The sequence below is a fragment of the Mus pahari genome, chromosome 4, assembly GCF_900095145.1.
Source record: "Mus pahari chromosome 4, PAHARI_EIJ_v1.1, whole genome shotgun sequence".
Lineage (NCBI taxonomy): Eukaryota > Metazoa > Chordata > Mammalia > Rodentia > Muridae > Mus > Mus pahari.
The window spans coordinates 97,748,993-97,763,394 of NC_034593.1; the positions used below are offsets into that span (position 1 = coordinate 97,748,993).

The 14,402-nt window shown below is 40.3% G+C and overlaps 1 protein-coding gene across 2 annotated transcripts in view; it reads right to left on the bottom strand.

Annotated features, from left to right (window-relative positions):
• Positions 1-1,051: 1,051 nt before the first annotated feature.
• Positions 1,052-14,402, bottom strand: part of Gnai3 (G protein subunit alpha i3) — a 44,580-nt gene continuing 31,229 nt past the window's right edge. The window contains exons 5-10 of one of the 2 annotated variants that reach the window (XM_029537384.1): positions 13,930-14,087; positions 11,202-11,330; positions 8,089-8,218; positions 7,527-7,680; positions 3,567-3,776; positions 1,052-3,468 (exon numbers count right to left, since the gene is read on the bottom strand). In XM_029537384.1, the coding sequence (XP_029393244.1) occupies positions 3,586-3,776; positions 7,527-7,680; positions 8,089-8,218; positions 11,202-11,330; positions 13,930-14,087 (762 nt within the window). In that variant the 3' untranslated portion in view covers positions 1,052-3,468; positions 3,567-3,585. The remainder of the gene's footprint in view (positions 3,469-3,566; positions 3,777-7,526; positions 7,681-8,088; positions 8,219-11,201; positions 11,331-13,929; positions 14,088-14,402) is intronic. The other variant, XM_021195434.2, reaches the window with a different exon arrangement.

Genomic DNA, 14,402 nt, shown 5'->3' on the forward strand with positions numbered 1-14,402 from the left:
GAGAGAGAGAGAGAGAGAGAGAGAGAGAGAGAGAGAGAGAGAGAGAGAATGTAAATGAATGAAGACCTTGAGCATTCTGGAAATCAGCTTCCTAGCATCTAGAAAAATCTTTATTTTTATTTCCTAATTGTTCATATAAAATCCACAAGTTTCCACAGCAAGCCTGTAGATGTCCTGTCTTTTCTCTTGTGCAATATAATAATGGATAGTGGTCATAGAGTCACATGGAGAGCTGTCTGATCGGGTTCAGGTCTCTGGTTTGTACGATGGAGTTGGAGGAAGAACACAACAGTTACCAGACAGCAAACTAAAATCACATTTTCCTTGCAGTCAGCAGTATATATGAAATCTAAGATCCCCAGGTGCTGACGCTCACAATCCAGAGCACTAGCTTAGACTAGAGGGCTGTGACCAACGTCCTTACCATCTGGAAGAGGGAAAGGAAGGTTTTTAACCAGAATGAGACTTTCTATGTGCCTCCAATCCACCAAGGAGCCCACAAGTGCTAAACGAATGGCTAGAGATCTGAACACAAGTCAGGCCAAAGAAGTGTTGCTTAATCCCAAAAGTACAAACTGCAGCAGGGGCCAGGGAGGGCAGGCGCTGAGGGAAGTGATCAGAAAAGCCACTAGTTATTTTTGGTTAAAAAGCCTAAAATATATGTACAGTGATCTATATGAGAATTTAGACTTTTTAAAATTGGTCCACTGATTGTATGATTTCAGCACCCTGTAAACAGTAACAACCCATTGGTTAAATGATACAGTGAGCTAGAGCTGTACAGTTTAGAATTTATTTAAACTATCCAAGATGAAAATATCGTGTCAAGATCCAGGGATGAACAACTGAAATAGTTTCTGAAACTTCATGGCCGAAGGCTTGCAGTACAAGCCCGAATTGATAAGGAAAGAAGAGAGTCCATTAGGAGAACTCCTATCTGGCCACACTTTCATCAGGACAAAAATGGAGTTGTCAACAACAAAGACTACTGTAGCCATTCTCCCAACTAAGGTCTATTTATTGTTTTTTTTATTAATTAAATGTTAATTTTCTTAGCTGACTTCTAGGTGGTCCAAAGGTCTGGCATCTCAATATCTCAATATCCATCATGAAACATCAGCATTTTCCAGAGGAAACACCTAACTTTTGGCTTCTTTAAGTATCAATCTTTTTTTCCCTCCAGGCTAATATGATGTATAACCCCCCACATTCTGATTTCGCCTAAGAAATGTTCTTCAAAATATGCATTAGTGATGTGAAAACTAGCTGAAGAGAACTGTTTTAGACCTTACAGGTTAAAGCCCAGCAGCCAAGAAATAGCCTCTTCAGACAGCTCTGGGGGACTTCTCCTCAGGTCATATTTGAAAACTCCAACTGCCTCCCTGTTCTAAAGGAAGGAACCTGTATGGTAAGGTAAGAATGATTTCATGTAAACACAAGGCAAATAAAAGTGGTGTGTAGAGGCAAAGAAGTGAAGAACTTCCATTTTTTTAATTAACAGAAAGGTTTAAAAAATAGACAGATTCAAATGAAAATACAAAATGCATTCTGAAGTAAAATTAAATTTGGATTATCTATTATTTTAGATTATCAACACCATTTTATTAAACCCAAAGTATAGAAAAATTATGAAAACAATATTTCACCAGATGTTCTTATATTACAGAATACAACAAAGGACAGATAAATTCAGAGTAAGACTATTAACCCTACAATGTGGGAATTGAGTCAATCGCCGATTGAAACCAATACTTCTCTTTCTTTCAAGTGACATTTTCCTAGCCCTAATGAAATATTTGTAAGATAACAGTTATACTGTCTGCATAATAATGATTTTGCAAAACACGTAAGAATTAAAAATTGTAAAAGCTGCCAACAAAGGCACTGGTCACTGTGGCTTGCTTTCTGAAGCAGTTCTGACCACCACCCTTCTTTCAAATGAGTAGGAGGTAACATAGAGATGACGGATCCAAGCCACAACGACTGGACCTCAAAAGGCACTGATCAAACTACTGATCTGAAATGCTCCAAATGCATTGTTTGCTGTCCCTCAGTGGTCCACTCAGTGTTTAATGACATTTGATATATACTGTACAAAAGGACTGTAGCTCTCAGCATGAGCAAACTGTACACATCCGAAAGCTGGATTGTGACTTTACCTCTTGTACACAGACTAGACATAAAGCCCCCAGTCCTACACTTGATAATACTATTACATCAAGGAACTAGACTTTCAAAGACACTTTTCTACCTAAACCCACTCTCAGACAGAGTCAGGGGAAAGAGAGACAGACAGGATCCCCAGAAAGAACTACCCTAGGCTCTTCACTTGCCCTTTGTTTTAATACTGCTGCCAACTGTAACAGAGTAAAATCTGTACATGACAAGGTGGAAAAGTCCCAAAATGCAAGTTTTAGAAAAAGAATATAGTAAGGACTACTACTACAGTTAACATTGCTACAGTAAAAACAATGGCAAACAGGCATTTGGCACCACATGTACAAAGGAAAAGCATGCACTGTTAATACACCTTTAGATGTCTCATAACAAAAAAGGCCACAAAGATGGAAAACAAGGGGCATCTTATACAAAACCTCCCCATGGCTGAGACAAACAGGCAAGAATCAATGTGGTCAACTTAGTAGATCTGTAGCAGCAAGTCACTGGTTCTCAATTTAGCAGTCTGCATCTCTGATTGACAGCTATCCTGCCTGTGTATCCAAGAAGCAGTTTACCATACGACATCAGTACTCATCTAGCAATTTGGTAATCAGCACAAACAAGGTTAACCCTGACAAATACAGCTTCCAACCATAAGCGTAAAGCAATGAGAACAGGAATCATACTGTAGAACTCTCCAAAGTGAATGCTGTTTAGAAACCATTGTGGTACTTTAAACATGACAGTAACATAAATTTCATTCCGAAAAGCTCTATTAATATAGTCCCAATAACCAGGAAAAATTTTAATTATGGAAATATTACTCCCAACCATTCCAAGAGTTAAAAACAAACAGTTCCTACTAAGAGGAATATTTTCAAGATGTCTGGTGACATTGTGTGCATAGTTAAGACTGAGTCCTCAGAAGTTTCTTTTGCAAACAAGGAAGAGTTTTTAAGTATTCTTTTCTTGATGAGAAAAACCTTAGAAACTAACTACTCATCATTTGTCAAAAAGACAGGGGAAAGTGAGCTGCGTGTTTAAGCTCTGGAAGGCAGCCCCTCGACTTCAATACGCCCTAAACATTAGATTACAGAGTCCAAGTGATGCCCTGGTGATCTGGCCATACTTTACAGTTGTCCAATTCCAGGTCTGACTTGAACATCTCATGCCAATTAAACATTCCCTAATACAGGAGCCTGTGCTGAAGAGTGATAAGATTCTGCATGTTGCTGCCATTCCTTGGTCCTGTCATGCTTGCTGCTAACCCAAGAGACAGTAGATGATGTCTGGTCTCAATACTCCTCCCTGTAGTAGGTACAAAAGAAAAAACACTGTTAATTAGAAAAACACTTATAAAGCGCCCCCCCCACCCCAGTGGTAAAATAAACTGTCTCAAGTTTTACCTTTTACTATGCCATCCTCTCAATAAAGCCCACATTCCTTTAAGTTGTTTTTAATGATGACATCCGTAACAGCATCAAAAACAAACTGCACATTTTTGGTGTCTGTGGCACAGGTGAAGTGAGTGTAGACCTCCTTGGTATCTTTTCTTCTGTTCAGATCTTCAAACTGGCACTGAATGTAAGCAGCTGCCTCTTCGTATGTATTGGAACCTGAACCAGACAACCAACATTGTCAACTCAAGTTGTAACAGCTGCCTGCGCCCAGCTAAGTTAGGCATCAACATTTACTTAGGGAAAGCAACAGTACGCCTCTCACCACAAACAGAATTCTGCCTGTTTCTATCATCATTAGGATGTTCTGGAGCCATTTGATTTTTCATAAGACTCACACTGAAACTAAAACAAAGCCATCATGCTCAAGGAATGAGGAAAGCAAGTTTCACTTCCTCTGTTCACTTCCTCTGAAATCTAGAAAAGTATACAAAAGAACTAGAAAAGTAGGCAGGCATGTTTCTAGAGAATACGACCATTTAAAGTCTCACAGCCTGCCCCTTGGAGTGATCCTGAAATAAGGGTTCTAAAAAGGTAAAGCAGTTATTTAAAAATCATTCCAATCCTAAAGAGGCACCAGCAAAGGCAAACTAACAGATGGAAACAAGTGGGACGCTGGTTATAGACTCTGACACCTCTCCTCACCCAGCACTGCCTTCAAACTCATGGCTTCCTACCTCGCCCTCCCAAGTGCTGGGATGCAGGCATGGTGCCCATCCACAGCTAGTAACACACTTTAAAGGATAAGTCTGTCTCAACAAGCTGCTGCTTTCTAAGGAGACCAACAGTAAGCCTTCTTTTTAATATATATAATTAACACTCAGTCATCCACTTTCTACATGGTCTTAGAAACCACCTGTAGTGTCAAGGACACTATCAAAACAATGTACACTTGATTTCATCGTTCACTTTCTATAAACACATCTAATTCTCATCTCCTCCGGTTCCTTACTCTGAACAGACATTTCTAACATTCCCAAAGCTAAATGTTTTAAACTGCCCCTCAACAGTTTAGAGCTCCTGCATCACCACTATGGTCTAAGAGGTGCTGCTAAGAAAGCCAATGGCTGTAGTGGTGAGGCCTGTGCTGGTACCTCACAAGTGGGGTGGCAGGTGGGGAAATCAGTGTCCTAGATGAACATTTTCAAAACTGTAGAGTTTTTTTGTTTTAAGTTTTACAGTGTCAGTCCATGCACTGTGTATGTAGGTGCCCAGTGGAGGCCAGGAGAGGGCACTGATGCCCTGGAACTGGAGTTACAGGTGGCTGTAGCCCACCATGTGGGTGCTGGGAACCAAACCTGAGTCCTCTGCAAAAGCTGACTTTCAGTGCCCCTTAATTACAAAGAAACTTCACCAAATATACATTTAACCATTTTTTAGTACATTACTCTAGAACATGTGGTATAGTCATATTATACAATCACTTCCACCCTAGTTTCAAAATATCATTATTATTCAAGGAAAATACTCTTATAATCATTAAGTAATATAACCTACACTCTTAAAATATGCTTTCTTTTACTAAGGATTTGCCTATTTTAGATATATTATATAAAGGAGTAATACAAGTGACTTTGTGTTTGGATTCTTTTACTTAATATAGTTTTTTGAGGCTTAGCCTCCTACTAGGATTTAGTTCTTCTTATGACTAAGTTACTACTACTCTAGACACACGCCACAATTTGCTTTCTCCTTTATACTAACTTGAATCGAAATTTCTTCTTTTTCCCACCTGCTTATAAATATTATTCTATCAATGACCTCTGCCTCTCTCTTTTGTTTTAGGTTTTAAGATTTATTTATTATATGTAAGTACACTGTAGCTGTCTTCAGACACTCCAGAAGAGGGAGTCAGATCTTGTTACAGATGGTTATGAGCCACCATGTGGTTGCTGGGATTTGAACTCTGGACCTTGGGAAGAGCAGTCGGGTGCTCTTACCCACTGAGCCATCTCACCAGCCCTTGTTTTAGGTTTTGACCACTTATCTAGGAACATTTTCTCTTCCTCCTTCCTCACTGCTCACAGGGAGCCCAGGCAGAGTCAGGCAGACTGATGTGAATTACAGCCTGGTCTACAAATGGAGTATAGGACAGACAGGATTCTTGTGACACAAAGAAACCCTGTCTTAAAGGTGAAAAGAAAGAACAGTCAGCTCCAAAGGCCATTTTCCAGTGTCATTTTTTTTTTTATCTGCACATAATACTGCTGACTAGTCCTTACTATTGACTTTGTAAACATGTCCCTTATTTCTAAAAAAATAAAAACAAACAAACAAAAAACCCAAGTATTGCACATATGTATTTACAAGCAGTTATAGGTGCATATCATACATGCCACAGTGTGCATGTGGCGATCAGAGGGCATCTTCCAGGAGTCAGTTCCCTTCTGTAATCCAAGTCCAAGAACTGAACTCGGGTCACCAGGCTGGAGAGCACGCACCTTATCTGATGAGCCACCTCACTGTCCACCCCCTACTTTCTAAGATATTCTGGTTCTTTCCTTTTACATCCTTTATAAACCTTTATTTCTCTCCTGTTGGTAGCTAGTATTTGTCTCATTTTATCTTTTTCTCTCCTCATTTTATAGTCATCTCTCTGGTAACTTCATTTATCTCCAATAATTACCGCTGTTCTCAGGTTTATGCATCTAACCTAACCTCTCCCCATGCCCCTAACGGACATCTCTATCTGGTTATTCTACAGATACTTCTAAAGCAACATTCCTAAATATAAATTCAGACCACAGCAAAGCATCCAACTGAGAGGCCTGAGTGATGACACCTTTGACTTTCTAACGTTTGCTGAGCCTTTCACGGTAAAAAGAGAGCAGCCTCAGATGGTGAGAGCCCCATCCATGGAAAGAGACAGATAGTGTCCCCTTCTCAGTCTGACCATCCGTTCACAGCTTTCGTAATGGCTCAGTTCTGCCATTGTTGTCTGTGATCCCTAATTTCAAATAGCTGACTGGCCCACAGTGTTTTACCTTCTTTAGCTATAACCAGAATCTTTCCCAGAGAAACTTGAATTGGAAGTCAAGCAAGCCCAGTATGACCTCATTGTTTTAATGGAAGAGACAGAAATGGTGGCAATGCCATCTTTCATCTTATAAACTGAATAGTAAAGGGCGTTAGTGGGGACAGAGAAGAATAGACCTGGAGCCGAGGAGAGACAGAAACGAAGTGATCTCCTTTCCTCGCACTTCACGGTCTGACTTTCATTGCCAGCCCCACCTGTATCCTTGTCCTTGGCTTCTAAGATGCCATCCTGGCTCTCATGAAAGGCTGTATCTGCATCCTAAGGCAGTCCTTACTGCTGTCCTCACTACACTGCTGCTAGACTGCTGTTCATACACCATGTGCCCAATGCCACTTGTCACTAGCTCAATACAGGGCCAGCCTCCTCCTGCTAGCACGTTAAATTCCACAGCTGCCACATGCCCCTTCTCCATTCCTCACATGCAACCCTCTTCTCTAAGTGCTTCTATTCTACCTAATGACTCCCATTAAGCCGGGCATGGTGGCGCCCACCTTTAATCCCAGAACTTGGGAGGCAGAGGCAGGTGGATTCCTGAGTTCGAGGCCAGCCTGGTCTACAGAGTGAGTTCCAGGACAGCCAGGACTACACAGAGAAACCCTGAATCAAAAAACCAAAATCAAAAAGACTTCCATTAAAAAAGTTTCTTTTTATATCTCTTTGGACATATGCCAAAAGTTCATGTTTGTATTTCACTTTCCTCCAAAGCGAGGACACCGATCTCTGAAGCAACACTCTACACTTACGGGGTTTTCTTCAGCTGCTTACTGCTGAGCCCACTGTTAAGTGAGTGCCTGAGCCTTGGGACAGCTGACGAGCAGCTGGGAAGCACTGGTCTATGATATACACCTCCAATAGCACCTCACACCCTTTACCTGTGTATTCTGGATAACAGATTGTTAATGGACTCCTCTTTATTTTTTCCTCAAAAAGGTCTTTCTTATTAAGAAAGAGAATGATTGAAGTGTCTGTAAACCATTTGTTGTTACAAATGCTGTCAAACAATTTCATGCTTTCATGCATTCGGTTCTGAAAAATAAACATGGTTATGGCAGATTAGCAGCAAAAATAAAAAGCAGATTAATTTACATACCAAGAAGTTTTAAAACAGCAAAGTGAATTGATGGAAATAGAGTAGGTACTAATGTGACTTGAAGCCGAGTCAGTCCTAATTTGCATAATTCTTGGGATAAGGGGTTAAGAAGATGACAAGATGCAATTCTGTGCACACAATGTGGCTACCAAGAGCAAATGTGTAATGGAACAATGATTTGGGAACTCTAACCCCACTGACAAGAAAATACAGGGAAAAAAAAAAAGAAAATACAGGGCATTAAGTTTTGGTTCCATAAGCCAGCAGTGGCACCTGTCTTCCTCGGAGTCATGCTCACTTCCTAGCTGTATCAGAAGGACTTTCTACCCAAAGTGTCAACATACCATTTCCTCATCCTCAGCCAGAACAAGGTCGTAATCACTGAGAGCCACACAAAAGATAATTGCTGTCACTCCCTCAAAACAGTGAATCCACTTTTTTCGTTCGGATCTTTGGCCACCTACATCAAACATTCTGAGTAAGGAGAAAAAAAAAAAGCACAGATTTAGTAATGTCACACTTATATATTTCTCTCGAGACTGTTGTGGTTAGAACCTCCCCATTATCACACACTCAAACCCCATTTGTAACAGAAAGACTCGAAGCAAATCAATGTGTCTAAACAATTGTCAGTGCTTAAAAGTATAGGCCACAGCTGAACCTGCCCCTTTCAACACAGGTACCGGAGGTGCCAAAAGTCAGCAGAGTTAAGAATAAAATGGATTAAAGGAAGAGCTCAACAGTGAGGCTTAAGATAACGGTAGCCATAACAACTGGTATTTGTTCGGTGTTTACCATGGTGCCAGGCATCACCCTAGACCATCTGGCACTCTAAGTCCTGTCTCTATACTTTCCACAGTCCCACTCTGACTGGTTTGTTCTGAATACCCAACTTGCATTCTGAGCTCAAAGTTTATTTACCTGTGTTAATGAAAAACATATGAAGAGAATCATGGAAAAAATTAAATCTGATATTAAGCTTTAAGAATTTGAGATCTTGTGCTAGGTTTAGGAAGAATGACTATAATCTCAGCATTTAGGAAGCTGAGATCAAAGAACAGCAAGTTCAAGACCAGCTTGCACTACACAGCAATCGCCTTAAAAGTAACTAAATAACCAAGTAGTCCCCAACACCACCAAAGCTTGCCTGGATCTAATCATCATCATCATCATCATCAGCAGCATCATCATCATCATCATCAGCAGCAGCAGCATGGGGGTGGGGGGGGTGGGGGAGGGAAGTTGCTCACATGCTATGTTCTAATTTGGATTTGTTTTAGTCTCCTGATTGCTAAGTTTGTACCAACAGTGTCCATCCATACTTCCTACATGGACAGGAACAGCTGTCCTATTTTGTCCTTTAATCAACACCTGAGTCTGGATGAGGTCAGTACTCAATGCTCACACTCTCTCACGATCTGTATCTGAGAGCAAAGATAAAGCTTTTTGCTACACTGCTCTATGAGTGAAATCTTCAGTAGCCTGGGGTCTAAATCTCCAGAGATTTTTCACACCTACAGATGAGGAGAAGTAAAGTCCACGTGATTTCCCTGTAGACCAAGAGAAGGAAGGTCCACGTGATCTCCCAAATGACGTGAGCATGCATGCATCCTATCTCTTCCTGACCCAACCCTTCCTTTCGGGATCTTGCTGTTCTGTGCGACCTTTGGTCTTGCATGACAGCTAAACGATGTAATCACAGATTGGCCTTAATCCAGGGTCGTGTTGTAGGCTTTAGAAAGGCTAACATTTCACCATACAAATCTTTCAAAGACAGGCACATTAGTACACCAATAATTCCAGTTTACATCCCCATTTTCTATAAAGTTCGTAAGACAAAGAGAATGCTATGAAGTCCCAAAGCTGGCTTTTAGTACCTAGTAACACAGTATTATTCACTAACAGATCAATATTTTATAAACATTTCCTCATAACTGAGAGGCAAGTAAGCAATTACACAATGCCTGACAATACAGTAGATACTCAATAAATGTTTGACTAAATGGATAGTGGTTTAGCCTAGAGAAGAGGAAAAGGGAGAGGTGACAGTACTTCATACTAAGACATCTACATACCAATACGAAGTACATGTGGCACTTTAATCTTGGCTTGTGATCCTGGCATAGGAACATAGTTAGTTACCTAGCTAAAGATCAACCTATGACACATCAATGAAAAATGGTTTTGGTATTTAATTAGAACTGAATTACTAATTTTACAGGATACAGAGACACTTCATTCCTATGGCTTCACAGGGTAATCCATATAGTTTCTGCAGACTTTGTTAAGTAACTTCAGTATTTAAGATAAGCAGCCTGTTTACCTGAAACCATTCATCAGGTTTCAAATCCACCTTAGGTTGTTGAGATCCCAATACTTCAACTGGTACTAGTATTTAAGTCCCATGTGAACCTCACAAATCCTGACCCTCACTGAGGATCTGAGTTGGTGGTTCCCTTCATATGCAACAATGCTGACTTTCATATATTACACATAAACATAAACCAAGTAACCTTTTAAATACTGAACATGCACTAAAGGAGAAAAGGTTACTCAAAGGTTACAAACACAGAAAAAAAAGGAACCAAAAACATTGTAGTATTCTTTAAAAGACCATTAACAAAAAGAAGAGCAGAGGCTTTTTCTTGGAATTGCTGGTGTTATGAGAAAATTCTCTGCAAACACTAGAATGTCCTCTACTGTCTATGTCATCATCACTGCTCTGAAACACCTCAATCCCAGGCCTATTTTGCTCTGGACTACAAACTTAATTGAGCGTGATGCTGTGTATGTACAAACCCAAGGCCCCCAAGCTTAGCTCTGCCCCATTAACCTTAACAGGAGGGGGAGCCGTCTCTGAGATAAGTGGTACTGCTAAGAAATAGTTCTGTTTACTATAAGCATGTCAGGACGAAGCCATCTGTAAGTTGTTTTCTACTTATTTAGTACGTTCTGATCCTTCTAGCAATAGTCAATACCTATTTGGCAACTAACAAAAATGTGCTGAAAATGTAAACAAACACAAACTGGTAATTGTATAATGAATTCTAATGGTAGGTAAACTATTATTTAATTTTACATTTAATTTCCTCTAAGTGGATATAAATACTGATACTATCTGGAGGAGAAAAAAAAATGTGTGGGGTGTAATCAGATAAAACATTAAGCTAATGGCTCTAAAATATTAAGTTTCTAAACCAAGGAATACTGCTTACAAAGATGTTACCCCCAGCCAGAGAGGCTAACTAAGGGGAGCCAGTAAGGCAGGCATGTGGTATACACCTGTAACCCCAGCACTCAGCAAGCTGAGGTGGAAGATGCAAACTTGAGGCCACCCTGGTCTACACAGCAAGAACTAGGTCATCCAGGTTTACATCGTGAAACCCTGACTCAAAAACAAAAGCAAAAACTGTTGGTTCTTTGTGCCAGACCCAGGCAGGAACAGGTTATGACTTACTTGAAGTAGAGTTCCTTGAAGGTGAAGTGGGTCTCCACAATGCCTGTAGTCTTCACTCTTGTCCGAAGAACATCTTGTTGAGTTGGAATGTAGTTGGTCTGGGATATTCTATCCAAATCATTTAGGTAGCTAAATAAAATGCATACTGGTTTTTACTTGGTAAAGTCAACCATGGACATGACAGATCAACAGACACAACTAGCAGCTTGGCAAAAGTCAATTCTGGGACTGGTTAAGTACTGGCACGTGTGAGGCCTAGCTTCAACCTGAAACTCACTGAAGGGCAGAAAAACATTAAATCTTCAGTATCATAGGATGAGAGAAAAAAGTGAATCAAGTATAGGGAAATTAATAGGTTCTACACACAGTAACAAGAATGGTTTTACATATATTCTAAAAGCAAATTTTAAAAACATGGCAATTGTATTATTGCTAAAAAAAAAATTCTGAAATCTAATATGAAATGAGCTATGCACTATACAACAGAAAAAAACAAAACAAACTGGGATAGTGACAAAGACTGTCACCCTGGACTCAAGAATTCCAGGCAAGTCTGGGCCACACAGCAAGATCCATATGAAAATACAATAACAAAGAGTTAAGAGTTCTTGGATATTTAAATTTATGTCAGCTGCATACATAACTATTTGACAGCTTCTTAAAGAATGATATTTGATATAAAAATTAGAAGAACTACATTCAGTGAAAATATAGGTGGCGAGTACAAGCTTATAAACCCAGCACCCGAGGATACAGAGGCAAGAGGCCCCATGTTTGAGACAAATCGGGGAGACACAAACAAAGTTTCAGGCCAGCCTGGGCTATGTAACAAGACCCCATCTCAAAAAAGGGGGAAGAGAGTAGGGGAGAGACAAAGGCTAAATCTTCACCAATTCCAGACAAAAAACTGAAGAGCAGACGCACTATTTTAAGTGTGCCATTCAGATCGTCTACAAACCAAATACCACCATTAACATAGAGTTGGAATCGGATGGACAGTGACAGAGGGACCCAACTTTATAAATAACATGTAGTTGGTGGAGTCAGAGCTTACTCAGTGGATGACAGAAGAAATGATTAAAAATTTACCTCTGATGACCACTGAATTGCTTAAACTACCAGTATACTCACATAAAGACAATCTTAGTTTTAAAAAGTGGCCAAGAATCCTTTTACTTTTGTCAAATTATTTCCACCGAATGAGTAAAAGTAAGCTTTATAAATAGCATTTATATACACCATTTCTTGTAACAATTTGTGACAGAATGAGAATGGGAAAATATAAGGCTAGAGAAAATACCTTAACAACCAAAAGTCCTAGATCTTGATGGAGGGGAGGGAGGGTGGTAGGAGGTACAGATGCCAAGTACTCACCAGGTCCTCCAAAAAGTAAATTTTAAAAACACAGCATGAATATATATATGTGTCAGGGGGATAAAAATGGGATCAAATGTAATAGTAAATAAAAGTACTAGTTACCAAGTCTCTAAAACTAACACTCAAGTGAACTTCCTTGACAAAGAAAGGATTCATTCCATTCTATGACAATGTCCTCATCCCACAGAAGCCACCACCCCAGTCTGGCAGGAGAGGTACACAGTGCTGGGTTTTGTGGTACAGGCATGTAATCTCAGCTATTCAGAAAGCTGAAGCAGAGGGATCACAAACTCAGGCCCGCCAGGGCTACGGGGTGAGTTCAATGCAGGGCTACGGGGTGAGTTCAATGCCAGCACGAGTAAGATTGTGTCTCATACAATCAAGAGGGCTGAGGGTGAAACTCAGTGGTAGAGCCTCTGCTCAACATGTATGAGGCTTTGGTTTAATCCCTAGTACAACACACATTCACAAAAGATTAAGTGTAGGGGGCTGGAGAGATGGCTCAGCAGTTAAGAGCACTGACTGCTCTTCTGAAGGTCCTGAGTTCAAATCCCAGCAACCATGGTGGCTCACAACCATCCATAATGAGATCTGACGCCCTCTTCTGGTGTGTCTGAAAACAGCTACAGTGTATTTACATATAATAAATAAATAAATCTTAAAAAAAAAAAAATTAAGTGTAATAACTACTACCAGAAAACCTCACAGTACACCAGTACAGAGAGTATAAAAGGACTGGCACACCTGCGGGTGCTGCACATCTCATCCTAGCATGTAAGGAAGGGCAGGTGGATTTCTGTGTGTTCTAGGCCAGCCAGAGTTACACAGTGAGATCCAGTCTCAAGTACAATAATAACCAAGGTGTGGGGCAGGGGTGTGTGTGTGTGTGTGTGTGTGTGTGTGTGTGTAGGGGGGGCGTTGCCCCTCTAGCTGGCTATCAGTGCCTTGTCCTATACGGAGGGCATCTAGATGTCTCAACTTTACTTGCTTATTATAAATAGATCACTGAGATAACCTTAAGGTCAGACAACTGTAATATAGGATCCTACAAACTTTTGGACATTAGAACTTAAACATTTCCTTAAGGATAGGCAATGAACATTCTCTAGAGTCACCAAATTATTTTTTTATTATTTTTTAATTTTTATTTATCTTTTTGGTTTTTCGAGACAGGGTTTTTCTGTGTAGCCCTGGCTGTCCTGGAACTCACTCTGTCAACCAGGCTGGCCTCAAACTCAGAAATCCGCCCGCCTCTGCCTCCCAAGTTCTGGGGTTAAAGGTGTGCACCACCACTGCCCAGTTAGCAAATTATTTTCTATTACAGTTTCAAAGGAAAAAAAAAGTCACTTACTATGAAGCAGAATCATTGAGCTGATATTCCCTGGACCTGCTAAAGCATGCTTGCACCCCGCCATCTCGCCATAAACGTTTAATCACGCCTGCTAGTTCTGAAGTCATGACTCCTTCTTCAGCACTCCCAGCTAAAACAAATAACTGTCGCGCATCATCCTGAGAAAAAGTTAAGACAGGGACAGATGAGCTCCCACTTCTTCAGACTAAATGAGTTTCATTTTTCACATAGTTATGTGCGTGCACAGAATCATAGTTTAGAAGAGGTGTTACAGAGACCTTTCCTGACAAGGTAGCATGAGAAAACTAGAAACTAAACCCCCAGTCCACCTTCCCACTACAACTCTAAATACAGATAGCTGAATAATGATCTGCCTTCTTTTTTTTTTTTTTTTTTTTTTTTTTTAAGATTTATTTATTATATCTTAAGTACACTGTAGCTGACTTCAGACACACCAGAAGAGGGCATCAGAT